Raw genomic sequence first — 18,606 nt, forward strand, 5'->3', positions numbered from 1 at the left:
CATAAATGAAAAATGAATCTTTATTTAAAGTGAGAGGGAGAGAGAGACAGGTTCGGTAATTAAACGCCTCAATCCAGCAAGCTCTGTGTTCAGACAGCACTTGGACATTTTAAGTTTTCACGTCCTCTTCTCGGTTTAGCATTCATCTCCATATCACACATCAGGAACATGGACCCGTTAAGAATGGAGTCACTTAAACCCTGTGGAGCAGCCAATCCTGTCTCTCCTCCCGCCGTCTCCCTTGTCCTTGCATATTAGTTAATGAGAGACTAGTGCTGCTTTCTCCTGAACGAGCATCCTGTTAACAGAAAGAACAAGACGTTTGAGATTCAGTCTAGATTTTAAATGTACATTTAAAAGTAGTGCATTTCAGCTGGATACTACTAAAACAGTTTAAAGCAAGGTGATGAGCTCAGTTACAATAAAATTCCAACAGGGGTTTTCTTCGGTTTCATACAAATGCCCCTAAAATGTACTTGTACTGAATTCAAAATTAAACAATATGATGGGTCAAGTGAGACAGAAACAATCTATCAATCATCTCTGCTGTGTCCTGTGGACTTTGATGCCAGCAGGGCAAAGGGTTCCAGAGCTTCACCGATCGGCAAGCTTTAGCTCAAGAAGAGAACAATGATCAAGTGGAAAAACACTAGGGTGGACTGTGCGGGCGTGTTGCCATGGTGCTGGTGCATTTACAAGTACATGTATATGTATCTTTGATCTACGAGTGCACTTCCATGACATATTTCTCCCACACAAAAATGAGAATCCATTAGTCATCTTCTGAAGGCCATATTTTAATGTGTTTGTGAGCACACGTGACATTCTCACTGCATCTGGAGAGAAGAAAATCCCCTGTGATATTCTGTTCGCATTTACAGAGACTGGAAAACACTATTACGACATTACAATAGTCACGTTCCAAATGATGAAACATACACTATGTGCCTAAACATTTACCAAAGCTATAAAAAGATAGTGTTGTTCTAAATGTAACATCCAGGGCTGGAATAAGGGGGACTGAGTTTAGAGTGTGAATTTAAAGGGGGAGACAGCATCCATCTTTTGTTTACATAATAGCCTCTATTTGCTATACACATTTTGCTCTAAATAAAGTGGGAATTTCTGCATCTGTGGTTTAAAAAGATAAAATATGTCCTCTAGGGCTGTCAAATGATTAATCGCATCCAGAATAGAAGTTTGTGTTTACATAATATATGTAGTGTGTACTGTGCATGTTAATTTGTATTTATAAACACAAAAGCATACACATACACGTATATACATTTAGGAAATATTTGTATTTATATTTACCAATAATTTAACATTTATAAAAATGTTAATCATTTTTTATATATTTTTTAAATATATGCATGTGTATGTGCTCATGAATACAAAATGAATAGGCACAGTACACAGACATATATTATGTAAACAAAAACGTTTATTCTGGATGCGATTAATCGTTTCACAGCCATAATGTCCTCATAAGGCTCCCACAGTGACTCTGTCATTTCCACCACTGTTAACACATCAAATTTTCAATCAACACAGATTCATTCACTGTTCTCCAGTTGAGAGAAAATGAGAATTCAAATGTTTTGCGCTAGCTTTAAAAGGTGTAACCCATCCGTTCCAGTAGGAAAGATGTGACCATTGACTGCATAAAATATCCAAAATGCCACACTGTATTTGATCCGGCTGTAAAAGTACACCACTCACACTACTTGCATTACAAAATGTAAAATAGTGCAAATGTGTTCAAGTGGTACCTTCTGTGAGGCGGGCCTTTCCTCCGGTGGGCTGGCACAGCACTGTAGAGCATCCTACACACAAGACCACCGTCTGTGCGTGACTGAATACCGTAGTGATCTTATAACAGCCTGCAAAAAAGAGAGATAGTCAAAAGATGCTCCAAGCACGCACGCACACACACACACACAGTTTAAGCACACTATAACACAAGTTTATGATCACATATGCAGGAAACAGAACATTTAACATTTTCAGGTCATGTACAGTGCATGCAAGTATATAATTTTAAATAGTCATCAAAACAGGATTATTCAAAATGCCATTCCATTTCAGACCTGAAACTTGCAACAAAACCATTCAACTGTCCTTGCTTGAGGATCGAGTATGTACTCTGTCAATATTATTACCTGGGCATTTGACATCCATAAAATAGGAGTTAGGGCACTGTACGAGACGCTTCTTCTTGTGTCTCCTCTTTTCTTCCTCTGGCGTTGGGTGCAACAAGTCCTTCGCGAGCTGAAATTGGAGTAAGAAAATGTGTCAATCACCTCTATCATCATGATAAATAATGATAGAAAGCCACGTTACATCATTGCATGTTTCAGCGTTGTCACACGAATAGTACAACCTAGGCATACGTATGAGAGCAGTAAGAAAGTAACGTTATCTGAGGTTTAGCTAGCTTAGGTGATTGACATGACTGATGGTCCCACAGGTTTGATGGTATAATAAATCAGCTGACTGTCAAATAGACAATAATGCCTGTATGGTGGCCCAATTCATGACACTTTCTATCAAACGATTCCTATGATGAATACAAGACGAACATTTTAGCTCCCAACTGTGATATAAAAAAAAACTCAGGTAAATCACTATTATTACTAGATATTATCTATATGACATCGTCATTATGTTTAACAGAACACGCATTGCGTTTCTATACATGCGTTCCTAACGCATATGCACGCGGCCATCTTGTCGTTCCTCTACACAGAGCACGCGCTTCGTTCTTTTTTAGGAAGTTTTAATCGCAAAATAAGCTAAGGTAGTCTATCTTGACCAGCGCGATTTAGAAGACAACCCCTCCCCTTTTCAATCGATAGGGTTTTATCCACAAATGAGGCGTGATTGAGTTTTAAATGCGGTTGATTGTGATAGCACGCACTTACAGGCATGTTGGCGAGTATGGAGCGGCGGCCGAAAAGGGGGGGCTAGCGGAAATACATGGCGCATATGAACGGGGCTCATGTGCAGGGGCAGGAAATACTTTACTGACATTTAATAAATTATTTCTCGTTAACAAAAGAACAATGTCCATTTACCTTAAAAATGCAACGAGAAATCACAATCGTTTAATTGTGTGCGTATATTGAATGGCTGTTTAATTGTTTTTACACACACATTACAGTAAAAATAGTGTAATATACACATGTACACATGTGTTAAACAAAAATATTTTTGCAAACAAAACGTTAGGTCATTATTTTGTATTTTTAATAATTCATTATTTATTCATTTATTTTATTTGACTTGTATTTATTATTATTTCATTTGTATTCATGCTGTGTTCATCACAAAATACAAACATTTTTGACAATATATAGACAATACCGAGTAACAAGGAAATAAAAAAAAGATAAAAAGAGGTCACTAAAATAAGGAAAACCCCTAATCGGTGTACACATTACTCTGCTCAAATTCTTTTATCAAATAAAAAATAAATACTGAAAATGTATAAATGTGACATTTAACAAACAACATAATTATATTACAAAACATAGTTTTTTAAAGGGATCATTTAAAAAAGCCTAGTCCTACATCCTTTCAACACAGTGTACATTTACTTTAAAAATAGAAATATTAATTAAATACAAATGAAGCCGACATATTTGTTTTACTTTTTCATGTAATCGTTACACCATCGATAAATGTGCGAATGGCGCCCTCTGTTGACAGATGCTGTTTTCGGCAGGCATAAGTACTGCTTTATAAACCTCTCCCTCCTTCGACGTCAGCTTTTGGAAACTCGGCAAGGGAAAGTTTAGGAAGAAAAAAGTGCACTGTTGTCTATGTATGGATCTGAACGACTCTCTACAGTAGAGAAAACTAGTGCAGTAACGTTCTATCCCCAAATGGCGAGTGCGTGGCATCCGCTTTGAAAACCCGGTGCAGACGCGATTTAAGGACTGGATGCAAACTTTTCATTATTTGATGGATTTTGTGTTATTTCTTATCCGGACGGACTGAGGCAGAGTATCCAAACTGAATTTACTGGTGGCATTTTTTTATGGGAAAGAAAATCCATGAAATTGAAACGAGAACCATTTTCGCTCTGGATGATTTTAAAGCGCATGTCTGTGCTTGTGTGTTAGTAACGAAACGGAAGGTATTTTAAACTTTAAAGTTAACAAACTTTCGAAACAAACAATGGCAAAGAAATACGACTTCCTCTTTAAACTGCTGCTTATTGGTGATAGTGGTGTTGGCAAGACGTGTTTGATCATCCGATTTGCGGAGGATAATTTTAATTCAACATACATATCAACTATTGGTAAGTGATTAAATGTTTTTACAGCTGTAATGTTTTTCACTTCGTTTTGATTGAACTGCCTTGTCATCATCATACAATAACATGTTTTGCTCCGATGCCAAATTCCTAACTTGTAAAACAAGTGTTCCTGTATGGGTGTTGATTCATGTCAGTACTAGCCCTAACGTCATTTCATTACTGCTCCAGTAAAACTCAATCTGTCCTGTGCTTTCTCTGTGTATCCACCTCCTCCCTGAATGCATTTCCGGTGTTATGCCTAGAAGTGCTCCCCTGCCACTGCAGATTATGCATCCCCCTCCCCACAATGGTCAAGGATTAGGTGTTAGGGGAGGTGATAGGATTAGGTGTGGGGAGGGGAGGGGTTAGAAATAGCCAATCGGACAGTGTTTTATTGAAGGAGGTGCATAATCTGGCAGGGGTGCATTTCTGGGCACAACACCGGCCCCCTCCCTCCTCTTTGCTTTTGCCAGCCACAGCCTTCCCCTTTCTTCTATCTTTTTTGCAATCTCTCTTTCCCCCAGCAACCCCCTCCCACTTCATTTCTGCATCATCAAGTCATTCTCTCTGGCATGTAGTGCATTCACCCAGATCTTCAAAAGACCTCTTTATAGTTAGTATTTATTAGACAATTACAAGCAGTGATTGTATCTCATTGTGAGTCGCGACACCTCAAATTTTTCCAGAAATGTCTTTCTTGTGACTGTTTAATCTGTTCATCTTTCCTTACTTCCCCTCTCTCTCTCCTTTATGCTCTTGATATCTCCCTGTCTTTTTTCCACCTAGGTATTGACTTTAAGGTGAAAACCATTGAAGTTGAGGGGAAGAAAGTAAAACTGCAAGTCTGGTAATATGTTCATTTTCTGTTATTTTTTTAATCACAGCTGTGAGCATCTTAGTAGCAGTTATTGGATAGTCTTAACTGGAACCTATTCAATTCAACGTCTTTACAGACGTCTTTACAGTGTCTGTGTAGTTACCAGAGTTCTGTACACAAGATACTGTTGACATATCTTCAGCTTCTACTTCGGGTTGACAGTGGACCGTCAAAACAGCATGCTGAGTGCAAATATGCCAGAGGTGGCGTCTAGTTGAGTTTAGCACAATAATGCTTTTCATAGGCCTTCTGCCAACTCCATAAAACCTGACAAGGGTGGAGGACGGAAGTACAGAGTCCAGCTGCTGTAATAACTAACACTTTGTTATATAAGATTTCTGATGACAAGCTTACTGAGCTCTTTTAAATATCTTATGTGTGCTTTTATTGGTTAGGGACACAGCGGGACAGGAAAGGTTTAAGACCATCACTACTGCTTACTACAGAGGAGCTATGGTGAGCCAAGCATAGAAGCACGAATGTTAATACACACTCATTCTTTAAAATTCATTGAAGGCTGGAATACACTACATGACTTTTGCTCAGATTTTTGCCATGATTTGCAGTCTGGACGAGTCATTAATAATTGCAAAAAGTTTGTGCCAGTCTGCAGTCGGAGTTTACAGATTTCACAGATAATTTCTTGTGTACAATGGGCACAATTTTTTAGCTTTACGCTTTCATTCTTTCTTTAAAATGTCAACAAGTGCTTGATGCCTAGTGTTTTGAAATCTGTTCAGGTTTTAAAAGTCATGTAGTGTATACCAGCCATAAGCATCAACACATCAGAATTAAATATCAGATTGTTTTTATTGTGAATCTTATAGACTTTATTGAAGCACAGTGAATCTAACATGTGTATCTCTTTCAGGGCATCATCCTTGTGTATGACATCACTGATGAAAAATCCTTTGAGAATATTCAGAACTGGATGAAGAGCATCAAAGAAGTAAGACATCACTGGATGTTTAGTTCACCCAAAAATACAAATTCTGCCTCACCCTCAAGTTGTTCCAAATCTGTATAAATTTCTTTGTTCTGATGAACACAGAGAAAGATATTTGGAAGAATGCTTGTAACCAAACAGTTCTTGGACACCATTGACTACCATAGTAGGAAAATTACTTTATAATTTTTTTGTTCTGTTGAACATAAAAGAAGATATTTGGAAGATTGTAGGACGGCAAACTGTTCTGGGGCACTTTTGACTACCATTGTAATTTTTCCTACTATGGTAGTCAATGGGGTCCAAGAACTGTTTGGTTACAAGCATTCTTCCAAATGTCTTTCTCTGTGTTCATCAGAACAAAGAAATGTATACAGATTTGGAACAACCGGAGAGCAAGTAATTCATGACAGAATTTTCATTTCTGGGTGAACTATCCCTTTAAACGTTCAGAATGAAAAAAGCACTCTTCTGTATGCCTCATCTCTGCTTAGTTTGAACAACTGTCCTGATGACAATGTGGAATCATGTGACTTGTTCGTGATTTTGTACAATATCCCAATAATAAATATATATATAGTGTAAAAGTAAGTGTAGAACCTTCTACATCCTCTGTCTATGGCTTGTAGGTTTTTAAATATACTCATTTTTTTGTATTTTCATCTGGTAACAGTATAAATCATTCATAAAGGTGAACATAATGCTGTCTGGCAGCCTTCCTGAAAAACTCATAAAGTGAAATGATTCTTAGTAAATAGGAGTTTCGTGAGTTTCAGTTCCTGTTAAGGTGCCATAGAGAACACATCATGCTCAGGTTACCAGAACAGAGACAACAGTTTAACAGATGAGTCCTTTTTTCAAACAAGCCTCAGCTATGGAAGAAATGGGGAAGTGAGCTTGTTACTGTCTTGTGTTTCCCAGAATGCATCAGCAGGTGTAAGTCGGATGTTACTGGGAAACAAGTGTGACATTGAGGCCAAAAGGAAGGTGTTGAAGGAGACGGGTGAGAAGGTAAGCTCTGGAGGAGCTTGTGCGGGTATGAGGGTTTACAAGATGCCCTTGTCCATCAAAAATGACATTTTATATGTTGTTAAAAGCATGTAAACATACAACTTTTGAATCACTTAATGACAAACCTAAAATTGATTGATGGGATGTAAGTAACATCTTGTATTGCTTCCATCACAGCTTGCAAAGGAACATGGTATTCGATTCTTCGAGACTAGTGCAAAATCAAGCATCAATGTTGACGAGGTATGAGTTGATAGACTATTGCTATTAGTTTAGCCAATATTGCTGTTTAACTGATCAGAAAACAACAGCAATATTAAAAGCAACCTACAGGAAATTAAACTACGAATGGCTTTCTTATTAAGCTGTCATAGAAGTATTTTAACATTGAAAAAAGTCACACACATGACATTTTAAATAATGAAGTTCTAGTGTGTCTGTGCATTTAAATTTGTCTAAGTGTATGCAGTTCATGTATTCTTGTTTTTGACAAGCTTTGCTTCTCTCTTTGTAGTCTTTCGCCGCTCTTGCTCGGGACATTTTGCTGAAGTCAAATAAGAAGTCGGTAAGTTGCCTGTCTTTATGGTTATAGACATTATTGATGCTTGTTGTCTGCACTTGTTCATACAGATACACAATCACTCACATTGTGCTTGAGTACAAGTTGTGAGTTGTGAATATCCACTGCATATTTGTAGATCATATCTTGTCTACAATCACTGTCAAATCATTGTCTAAACAATCATCATTTTTATCAGAGAGATCATTGCACTAATTTTTATATTTCCAGGGTCCGGCCGGTCGAGAGGTTAAACTTACCAGCACAGAGAAAAAGTCTTCTAAATGTCTTCTTCTTTAGCTATGCCTTCATTCTAAGGACAGGCTCACTATGCACACAGAGCACTGCAGTGTTAATGCCAGAGTTATTTGCAAAGTGAACATGGAATGAAAATAGGAAGAGTCAAAGAAAGGCTCTTGTAAGTGTGATGTGAAATATTTGATATGAGATAGGAAACAGGTTTTTGCCTTCATGTCTTTAAAGGAAATTCATATCACATTTCATGTTTTTTTTGCACTACACAACAAAAACAGCTCATTGGCTAGGTTAGAATGATTGGTATTAATTTGCACAATAAGTTTTGCTCACCTCAGTGTTATTTGTAGGGTAGACATACAACAACAACCCGTTTAGTCATTTAATGAAAATGGAATGTATTTCATATATACAGGTTAAAATATAGACCATTTGACAACCATTAGCAAGTTGTTTCAAAATGTTAAATGTTTAAAAAAAGTACCATCTATTTTGACATGGATGGCATGAGTGAATTTAGGATGTTGAGTGAGTGTGAAAACAGAATTGATGGATTGCAGATGGAAAAATAAGAGTATTGTAATGAAAATTCGCCACACATTTTTCCCTAAAGGGATTATTATCAGATTTAATCTACAGCTGTTTCACCATAAAGTTTCACTCCTATTTTTTATCTCAAGTGTTTCACTGCCCTATTCCAACTTTTGATATGCTTTCGGACATTTTACTTGTATTTTAATAAAGAAGGAAAATATAATTTTGTCATCATTATGTATTCTTGTATTTTAAAAGTAATTTTATGATTTTCCAGTTTGTATATATGACCCTGGATCGCAAAACCACTCTTAAGTAGTACAGGAACATTTTTAGTAAAAGCCAAAAATACATTGTATGGGTCAAAATTATCGATTTTTATTTTATGCCAAAAATCATTAAGTAAAGATTATGTTCCATGAAGATATTTTGTAAATTTCAAACCGTAAATATATAAAAACTTTATTTTTGTGAGTGGATGGCCTGCTACAGTGCCTCTGATTAACAACTTTAAAGGCGATTTTCTCAATATTTAGATATTTTTGCACCCTCAGATTCCAGAGTTTTAAACTGTTGTATGTCCGCCAGGTATTGTAATATCCTAACAACCCATACACCAATAGAAATCTTAATTATTCAGCTTTCAGATGATGTAAAAATCTCAATTTCTAAAAATTGACCCATGAGACTGGTTTTGTTGTCCAGGGTCACATATATCATCTATCATTGTACAATAATAATTATCCTCCAAATTGTTGACATTTGTTATATATTTTAATATTTCTTTAAGAATGTTTAGTTCTCAGCCTTCGTTATATATAGTAAAAATCCTATCTCCTGTGTGAATGTGCAGAAAGGTCCCCAACAGTTGCGACCGTGTAAGTGCGTTGCTAAGCAACCTCTCATCCAGTGCCGGGTGAATGCATTTCCGCAATGGATGTATATCCTGGACACGTGCAACCATATTGCGCTGTTTATTTGATCTTTCTCAAACTGAGTTACGCTAAGATGACAGCGTATAGCGTTTACGTTGCTCTTGAAGGGTAGATATGAACGAATCGATGCTGTGTCTAAATAACACGTGTGAGCCCTGAGACACTAAAGGTCTGGCGTGATTACGTAGCTTACGGCGCAGTGATGCTGATACGGACGGGACGGGAGTCCTCGTGACTGCGGGAGGAAAAGAAAAAGGGGACAATCTAACCAAGATAAAACTGCCTCAAAAGCTAAAACATAGATTCACAATCATTTAAAATGCGGTAATTTGAAAATGGGAACCGCATAGTCAGTTCCTTTCTGGTAACTGCTACAGCTGGCTGTTTTGGTTTTTCATTTTTTCCGTATGATACCTTTAGCATTTCGCTTCACGAGCTTCATCCAGAATCAGGCTGGGGCTGCGAGCCTCTCTAGTGGAAACGCAGTGAAGATACACTTTAACGTGTGCTGGGATGTTGTTTTTTCGCTAGTCGCCAGAAGGCCGAACCTGCTCCGCTGGCCTGCGGATGCTGCAGCCACTCGGCCTGCTAAAAGCTCCGGATACCGCAATGCCGCTGGGATGGGGAGAGAGAGATGGCAGGTGGGCGATGGATGGAGAATCGAGACATATTGGAGTATTCAGATGTACGACGTCAGGAATAAATGTTGACACAACATAAGTGTGACGATACCGAAGTTCAGTTTTACCACCTGGATGTCCTACTCCTAACCATAGCATCTTATGACATTTTCTGTAAGCTCCGGTTTGTATGATTTTTTTCCAGTCTACGTATTTAGAAAAGCAAGCTGAAATTCTGGATGACATTCCCCATATGTGTAAAACTTAGTTATAAAATCATATAAATTAAGAAATATTTCTCAAGACACAATGCCCTCACCATCGGACTCCAGTAGCGTGGCCTCAATGTCCGGATCTCGAGGTCTATCAGGTAGTCGCAGAGCAATGTCTGGGAGGACAAGTGCACGCGTGTTGCTTTACCTGGGCTTGTGTCACCTTGCATTAGGAGCTATGGTACTGGCCTTCAGCTTCACAAGCCTGGCCTTCACCTCATCATCCCGCGTCAGACAGTCTTGTCCCTTCTGGGCTGGCTTTTTCGTAAGTTTCTTTCTCAGATAAACCAACATACTGTATATGAATGATGTTTGTGTACATAAAAGGCAATTAAATGAATGACCATATACACATTTAGACACTAAAAGTTTTTGTATGTCTCGAGTAAAGTTTAACCAGCTTTTTACATGTTAAACAAGGTTGTAGCTTCAGGAGTAGTTGGAGTGATATCATGGAGAAGGCCATTCACACTTGTAGTATGTATCTTTTATTATATTTACCAAAATGTTTTGAGTGTCTGTGTCTGCTGCTCTTTGTGCTCTTTTTTTGTGATGCTGTTGTTCTTTTGTTCAGGTGTCCCTGTTCATGCTGCTGTCTGCGGTGTGTGTCATTCTCAGTCTGGCTGGTTCAATGCTCTCATGTCAAAATGCGCAGATGGTCAAATCTTACCTTACCTGTCAGGTACACTCTTAATTATTTTCTTTTTGTTTTCCCCTCTTTTCTTCTCCCTAAATAAGGTGTGTGTGTTTCAGATGGAGAATGGCCTGTGTCTTTGCTGTGATCCCAAGCAGACATGCTCCCCAACAGAAGATGAGACACTAGTACTATACCAACATGCAGATTGCCACGTTGTGCGTCACCAGCTCAAGGTGTATTTCCATTTAGTTCGATCTATATTCGCGTTTGAAAGAACTTTTAAAAGCCTATGTTTGCTTCCATGATGTCATTGGGTGTCTGTGCCTGCTCATATTTGACATTAAGTAATCCGCTCTGTTGGAATATGTTTAAAGTCTAGATTGAATCATGACTGTGTATGCGTTGTGTTTTTGTAGGATCTGCTCTTTAGTGCCTGTGGTCTGAGTATTCTCTCCACCATTATCTGCACTCTGTCAACTGTCACCTGCAGCATCCATATCTTCTCTTTGGACCTGATGCATCTGGTGAGTGTAGTAAGACAGAACAAATTAATATGGTATTACTCAGATCTTACAGCGCATGGATTCTCATGCTTTCTCGTGTTGTGTATTGCTTGTAGCTGGCTCCCCATCGTTCTCGTTCTGTTAACCCAGAATGCACCACTCCTCAGGATGCGTTTCTCAGTAACATGATGGACTTTGAAGAGTTTGTTCCGCCCATTCCTCCACCCCCCTACTACCCTCCTGAATACACCTGCAGCTCAGAAACTGATGCGCAGAGGTGACGATGCACTCACAGAAAAACTGTCCATCTCTGTGTTTGATTTATGCAATGTATATGCATTTATATGCCATTGACTCTCACTGTTTTAATGTCAACATACATTTTGCAATTTAAAAGTTATAGTTTTTGTGCAAAAAAAATGTTATGTCCCTTTGTGTCATGATTCTGCCTCATCGTGTCATGTCTTTCTTGGTCTTGTGGCACAATCATGGCAGAGCCTCATGTTTTGTGTGGAGAGAGGCATGTTAGTGTTGGTTCTAACGTAGCATGTGCTCGGTCTCATCTTTGGGCCCGCCCCTCTCGTTTCCTCATTTAGCTTTCCATTAGTGTTTCATTCCCCACTCCTGCCTAGTGTTAATTTACCCCTTGTTAGTCTCCCTATATAATGCCCTCGTGTCTGCTGTCCTGTCCTGTGCCGGTCCTGACACCTTTGAGGTTTTTTTAAACAAATGCATAAATGTAAATGTTAAAAATAAACTTTAGCTACTCAATTTTAAAAGCCAGGAAGAACGCAAGGCTAAACAGATGTTTACACATTTATAATGCACATTATAAATGAGTAATATAAAAAATGTAATTTATAATACTTAATACTTCTGGTGTAAGAAATTATGAGTATCTCTTCTACTTGCTACCAGTTTCTGAATACCATCATAATGCTTAAATAGGGGCGGTAATGTGTTCATATGGCCAAACATGATTATTTATTATGAATGGTATTTTTCAAAGTTCAGATTTTTTTAGTATGCCAACATCAAGCTTTTTCTGTCAAATGAAGAATAAAAAGTAAACAAAAAAAATCCTCTCAACTCTCATTCATAATTTTGTGTGTCTGTCTGCAGTGTCACATATAATGGATCAATGGAGAGTCCAGTGCCTCTCTACCCAACCGACTGCCCTCCTCCTTATGAGGCAGTGATGGGTCAAAGGGCTACTAGTCAGGTATGAGAGGTTTAAAAGTAAAAAATCGCAATTGAATCAAATAACTGTCATTGTTTTGTGTGTTTTGTTATTTTGGTCATTGTCTGCATTTGTATTAAAGGGATCTGTCATGAATTACTCACTGTCTAGTTGTTTCAAATTTGTATACAAAGATATTTGTTTGGAAGAATGCTAGTAACCAAACAGTTCTTGGATCCCATTGACTACTATAGTAGGAAAAATGACAATGGTAGTTAAAAGTGCCCCCGAACTGTTTGCTGTCCTAGATTCTTCAAAATATCTTCTTTTGTGTTCACAACAGAACAAAAAAAATCGTAATTTTTCCTACTATGGTAGTCAGTGGGATCCAAGAATTGTTTGGTTACAAGCATTCTTCCAAATTCATCAGAACAAAGACATTTATACAGATTTGGAACAACTTGAAGGTGAGTAAATGATGACAGATTTTTTTTGGGGGGGTGTACTGTCCCATGACGATCTTTGTGTTTGTAGGCCACAGTCTTTGACACTCAAGCTGGTGAGCTCTCTGGAGAGAGAGGAACTTCTACAGCTTTCAGTGGCGAAGGTAAGTCCTTCCTCTCTTCCGCTGCTCCACCATTAAAAATCGGCACTGTCTCTTTAATTATGTTGTCTGTGTATATTCTCTCTCAGTGTCTATGGACAGTGGCTCTCTGTTGATGTCTGAGATTATGGATATTCCAGATGACAGCTCCCCGTCTGAGGACTCCTGTCTCATGGAAGTGGCAGTAGGCGTTCGGGTGCGGTCACGGGGGGCCAGTGAGGGAGGGGAGGGAGGAGAGTATGTCATTTTCCGTTGTTCGCCGCAACATCCAGAGGGAACGGTGGTGGCTCCACCGGGCAGACGCTGTTTCAGAGGGGAAAGATCAAACTCCTGCTCCTCTCCGAGCACATACAACACCTCCACCTACAGGTGAGGAGGACTCTCTCTGCTGATTTTTTTAATACGCATTGTCTGACAGATTTACAGGCAAATCCCTAAATTATCCTCTTTAAAGTATGTGCAACAGTATGTAGAAATCACAAATGAAGATATTTTGAGAAATGTCTCAGTGGTTTTGTGTCTATACACTGGAAGTCAGTGGGTGCCATGATGTTCGGTTTACCGACGTTCTTCAAAATATCTTCTTTTGTGTTCTGCAGATGATAGAAAGTCTACAGGTTTGTAATGACATGAGGGTGAATAAATGATTAAAGAATTGTTATTTTTGGGTGAACTGACATTATAAGACGTGTGAACCTTCAATGACATTTAATCTCACTATTTGCATTTATATTTCCTCCACAGGTCACCAGTGCTGAGGCGTCAAGCCCTGTTGGCAAGTAGCTGCTCTCAGTTGGAGTTGTTGGCGAGATCTCAGCATGCCTCGGTCCCAGAAATTCGAGTTTGTCCCTGTACGCCCTCGCGTCGAGACTCTTCCTCGGCTTTTACCAACCTGCCTTCCACAGCTCAGTCAGCTGCACCTCCAGAGCATTCAGACCACACACCACCTGTTCTCCATCCACGTCTGTGCATCCATGAACAAATTGGCCGGGATCGAAAAGACAGCGATGGCTTTTATCCCCTTGTGAGGTCACACAGTGAACCAGGACTCAGTTCTTCAAATGATACAGGTATGTGTTTGAATGGTATTGTTTGTGTTCAGTCCGCTCACTTTCATTTTTTTGTGAACTGTTCCTTTAACAACAACTGTTAAAGGTGCTGTGTGTCATTTTTTGGAGGATCTCTTGACAGAAATGCAATATAATATACATAACTATGTATGTCTTCAGAGGTGTATAAAGATCTTACATAATGAAGCGTTATGTTTTTATTACCTTAGAATGAGCTATTTCTATCTACATACACTGAGTGTCCCCTTGCATGGAATGTTGTTTCTATAGTAGCCCTAAACAGCGTTTTGTAAATACGTGTCATGGTCCTGCCTCATTGTCCTTGATTTCCATGTCGAGTGGCAGGATCTTGACAGATCCCTTATGTTTAGTGTGAGAAAGTCATGGTTTGTTTACCATTGACATGCCATGTGCTTTCTCGTGTCTCGTCATTGGCCCCGCCCCTCTCGTTTCCCGTATTGCTTTCCTGCCGTGTCTCATGTTCCTCACCTGCCCCTCGTTATCTTCCTTTGTCTGTCTCCCTATTTAATGCCCATGTGTTTGCTGTCTTGTGCGGATTCGTTGTTCAATGTGACGGCCTGAGTTTGTTGCACTACGTCTATGTCCTGAGTTTTGTGTACCACGTGAGTTTCTTGTGCCTAGTGTGCTTCGTGTGCTCCCCTTGCCTTGTTTGTTTATTTGGTTTACCTTACCCTGCCCTAGACGTTGTGTCGTGTTTTGTTTAGTTTATTTTTGCCCCATCGAGGGAAGTGTTTGGTTTCAAGTTTTGTATTTTAGTTTGTTCCTGTGTGACACCCCCTCGTGGGTATTTCCTTTGTTTTCTGTTAAATAAAGTCCTTGTGTTTAACCCCTTATCCCCGCCTGCCTGCACTTGGGTTCTTCCTTCACCTCAAACTGCGACAATACGTTATTTCCTTTGGCAAAGAAGCGAAAACATGACGACATCTTCTTTGTCAGTGTCAGCCACCATAGTGCTTCAAAAGGGAGGGGTGGAGTGAGCCGTTGGTTGCAATTCACAACCTCACCACTAGATACATTTTATACACTGGACCTTTAAAGGAACAACAACAAAATTTATATTGTAATTTTCATTATGTATGTAGTGTGTCAAAGCTTGTTTCACCAGTGTTTGTGTGTGTTTATGTGTTGAGGGCTGTTTAGCTATTGCATAGCTTTTTCATCAATTTGCAGCGCACAAGCTTAGAATTAATGCAAAGTTATCATTCTTGTTCGATGGTGTGGAAAAAATATAGTTATCATTATTTTGTGAACATCCCTTTACTCGTTTTCTTTTTAGCACTCTGGAAAACAAAGATGATGTCAGATGGATGTTTGTTGCTGTTGTGTCCGCAGGTGATTTCAGTTTTTCAGGGGGAAGTAAAGGAATGAGTGTGGGTGGGTCACAGACTTCCTCAGAAACAGGTACATTTCTTTCATTCTCAGGTTTATTAAGAATCCAAATTCTTAAGAAATCAAAATGTCATTTTTACTATTGGTAAACTCAAAAATATGAAAATATTTTTTAGTAAAAAACTAGGCTGCAAAAATATCCTTCTGAAATGTTCAAGTTCCAGAGGTCAGAAACAAATGCATAGCCACCCACATTTTAGCATCAATAACACCTGTTTAGTGTCTGACATTTTAAACATCTTGAGGACCTGGAAAATCTGGTTTCTATATAACAAAAAAAGAGGGAAAATGTTTTTTTTTCCGTTCTTGTCTGTATTATCGCACAAACATGAACAGCAGAGAATTTTTTAGTTAGTTTTTAGTAGTTGATAGTAGTTCAGTTTTTTTAAATCTGTCTTACATTCTGCTTTAAAATTGTTTGGTTTGGTGGGTTTACGTCTCCCATTTGGTGTAGGGCCATCATCTGGAGCCTGTTTGCTGCCTCGCTCATCTCTTGCCCATCCAGCATCCCTGCCCAGGAAGGGAAGCATTAAGGCCACAAGTAGCCGGTTGCCATCAAAACAGGTCCCAGCCAACACGTTCCGTTTACCCAAAGACTGTGCTCGGTCACTCGGAGACCTCAAGGTAAGTCTGGCTTCAAAAAAGTAAACATACCTCATTGGCCAAAGGTGGAAGCTTAACAGAACACTGTTCTCTCTTTCAGGTCACCAGGGTTTTAGTGCAGCGTTTTCTGCAGAGATCAAAGAGGAATTTAGCCCCTGCAACTGAACATGCTGTAAACTCTATCCAGGGGCCTAAAAAGAGGACAGGAGGAGAGGGAAATCTCCCTTTAGAGCAGGTAATAACTTAATTAGCATGCATACAGTTAGGTCTGAGAACATTTGTAAAAATGTTTCAATTTTGCATTTTTTTACCACCAGCATTATGAATATTTAAAATGAATATTAAAGTTTGTAAAGAAGCAATGTGAGAATTTGGATGTATTTACTGTAATGTCAGCTAGCATTCAATGAAAAATGAATTGCATAATCTCAAAAAAATATTTATTTCCATGGTAAATGAAAAAAATCCTCTTTGTAAAGGTGCTTCGTAACTCTTGGGGAGCCAACAGGGGGCAGCAGCAGCACGTCCATCACTGCCGTGGACACCATCACTCTCATAGTGACAGTCGCCATAACGCCCGGCGCCATGACGATGACCCCGTGAGGACTGGGGGTATCCACTTGCGTAGCTGCGGAGACCTCAGCTCAACTTCTGTAGCATCACTGCGCAGGGTGCACCCACCGCCGCACGGGTCATCGGGAGCTCTTTTCTCAGAATCTGCCCTCTGAATTAAGTTGAGGCATTCTGGAATAGATTACAAACAATGCAAACAATGATAGGAGGAAAACAGTGTAGCAGTGAGACCATTTATCTCGCAGATAGGGTTGTTGAGACCTGAAGCAGATAAATATGCTGTTTGAATAACAGCATGTGTACACTAAATAAGGGTTGTAGCAGTTCTTATAACCTGCACTAAATAACCCTTCAGACTCACTGCTCCCTGTGCCTGAGAAACACTGGTGCTGTTTTGCAGTCGTACCTATCAGTCTTTCCTTTTACCTCACCATATGCTTCTTTACATATTTGGACATATTCATCTGCTGCTCTTTCTGTTTCTAACTCACTGTGTTTACGTGAATTGGGAAAGAATGCAGAACCTCTCACGCAGCTGTTCATATTTATAGCAATCATACACATGCAAAAATGCACGCGCACACACAAACACACACAATGTCTGATGTTAATTCTTCTGTAACTGGCCACTGAACGCTTTCCATTCAACTCTCACACATAAACCTTTCAAATAGCGTAGCAGAAAAAAAAATTCATACGTCATCTAACATATATATGTATATCCCATGGCTCCGCGCTTAATCTCACATCACTCAACATCTGAGGTTGACATATTTAAATCTATTGACTATTAGTAGAAGTGCATGTAACTAAGCTACAGTAATTCAATTGGAGCTTCAATATGTTGCACCTGTTTGTCTTCAGACTCTAGATTCCCAGTCAGTATAATAGTTTCTTGCAGAATGCCTCTGCATGTATTGAGAAGGCATGATTTTTTCTTTAGAATTGCGCGCGCGCACACACACACACAGAGAGAAACACACGCACACACATGCTAATGGTAAATAAATAAATACATATTTGAGAGATTTAAGGCCATGAACTACTACACAGAATTGGGACCTTGTAGTGAAAGAAATCTGTTAAGACTGAAATAACAAAAATTGAGTAGAGGATGCTGATATTATTTGTTGAATGATTTTCTAAATATTCTGGAAAGTTTCATTGAACTTTGGGAATAATACAGTGAAAAGACAGACTACATGTATCATTTTTTTTAAATGGATGTAGATCTGAAGGAATAATTTAGAGATATTCTGGAATGCTTAATAATGCATTGATACAATTGCTGTATATGTAAATAACTTTGATGCATGGACCCTTATGCTCATACACACTTTCTTTAACTCACGGAAGCGCTGAAAAGAAGTCTGAAACGGAGCTTGATATTCTACCTCTTGTCTTGCACACTGACATTTTACAGCTGATTGGGAATATTTTAAGTAATTTAAGGATTTTATGGGGTATTTATGAAACAACCTCTACACTGACTGATGAAAACACTGTTATTCTGGAAACGTGATGCCTAAAAAGAACATTAAAAGCAGCTCTACTTAATGAACTTTTATTGCAAATTATGTAAAACAAAAAACACATGAATAAAGTACTGCGATCATTAATCTTGTTACCATATATTTGTGTTTCTTAATACTGTTACACACATTTAGATTTTCTAAAAATCTAAAAGTCACACTGGTGAGAGGCGTGGCCTCGA

The 18,606-nt window shown here is 38.8% G+C and overlaps 3 protein-coding genes across 3 annotated transcripts; 2 read left to right on the plus strand and 1 right to left on the minus strand.

Annotated features, from left to right (window-relative positions):
• Positions 1-2: 2 nt before the first annotated feature.
• rps27.2 (ribosomal protein S27, isoform 2) lies at positions 3-2,980 on the minus strand. The gene is made up of 4 exons (XM_057340763.1): positions 2,925-2,980; positions 2,163-2,271; positions 1,773-1,883; positions 3-298 (listed from the first exon to the last, which is right to left on the minus strand). Exons 1-4 carry the CDS (start codon positions 2,928-2,930, stop codon positions 270-272), a joined length of 255 nt encoding a protein of 84 aa, XP_057196746.1. The 5' UTR covers positions 2,931-2,980; the 3' UTR covers positions 3-269.
• A 761-nt stretch (positions 2,981-3,741) lies between these two features.
• On the plus strand, positions 3,742-8,702 carry rab13 (RAB13, member RAS oncogene family). Its single transcript, XM_057339877.1, has 8 exons — positions 3,742-4,306; positions 5,090-5,150; positions 5,576-5,636; positions 6,052-6,129; positions 7,048-7,137; positions 7,315-7,380; positions 7,652-7,702; positions 7,928-8,702. Exons 1-8 carry the CDS (start codon positions 4,183-4,185, stop codon positions 7,994-7,996), a joined length of 600 nt encoding a protein of 199 aa, XP_057195860.1. The 5' UTR covers positions 3,742-4,182; the 3' UTR covers positions 7,997-8,702.
• A 721-nt stretch (positions 8,703-9,423) lies between these two features.
• fam189b (family with sequence similarity 189 member B) lies at positions 9,424-18,514 on the plus strand. The gene is made up of 14 exons (XM_057339862.1): positions 9,424-10,577; positions 10,733-10,789; positions 10,887-10,994; positions 11,066-11,182; positions 11,366-11,473; positions 11,569-11,729; positions 12,575-12,674; positions 13,167-13,239; positions 13,326-13,605; positions 13,981-14,306; positions 15,660-15,728; positions 16,171-16,340; positions 16,420-16,554; positions 16,799-18,514. The coding sequence occupies exons 1-14, from the start codon at positions 10,350-10,352 to the stop codon at positions 17,045-17,047; spliced, it is 2,181 nt and encodes a 726-aa protein (XP_057195845.1). The 5' UTR covers positions 9,424-10,349; the 3' UTR covers positions 17,048-18,514.
• The last annotated feature ends 92 nt before the right edge of the window (positions 18,515-18,606 follow it).

Source organism: Triplophysa rosa, linkage group LG8, assembly GCF_024868665.1.
Source record: "Triplophysa rosa linkage group LG8, Trosa_1v2, whole genome shotgun sequence".
In the NCBI taxonomy this organism is placed as follows: Eukaryota; Metazoa; Chordata; class Actinopteri; order Cypriniformes; family Nemacheilidae; genus Triplophysa; species Triplophysa rosa.

Coding starts and splice junctions, on each gene's coding strand:
- rab13 (XM_057339877.1), top strand. CDS start 4,183: ATGGCAAAGAAATACGACTTCCTCTTTAAACTGCTGCTTATTGGTGAT. Junction 4,307..5,089: donor AACATACATATCAACTATTG/GTAAGTGATTAA, acceptor TTTTCCACCTAG/GTATTGACTTTAAGGTGAAA. Junction 5,151..5,575: donor AAAGTAAAACTGCAAGTCTG/GTAATATGTTCA, acceptor TTTATTGGTTAG/GGACACAGCGGGACAGGAAA.
- rps27.2 (XM_057340763.1), bottom strand. Junction 1,884..2,162: donor TATGGATGTCAAATGCCCAG/GTAATAATATTG, acceptor TCTTTTTTGCAG/GCTGTTATAAGATCACTACG. Junction 299..1,772: donor AAAGGCCCGCCTCACAGAAG/GTACCACTTGAA, acceptor TTCTGTTAACAG/GATGCTCGTTCAGGAGAAAG.
- fam189b (XM_057339862.1), top strand. CDS start 10,350: ATGCCCTCACCATCGGACTCCAGTAGCGTGGCCTCAATGTCCGGATCT. Junction 11,730..12,574: donor TCAGAAACTGATGCGCAGAG/GTGACGATGCAC, acceptor GTCTGTCTGCAG/TGTCACATATAATGGATCAA. Junction 12,675..13,166: donor GTCAAAGGGCTACTAGTCAG/GTATGAGAGGTT, acceptor TTGTGTTTGTAG/GCCACAGTCTTTGACACTCA.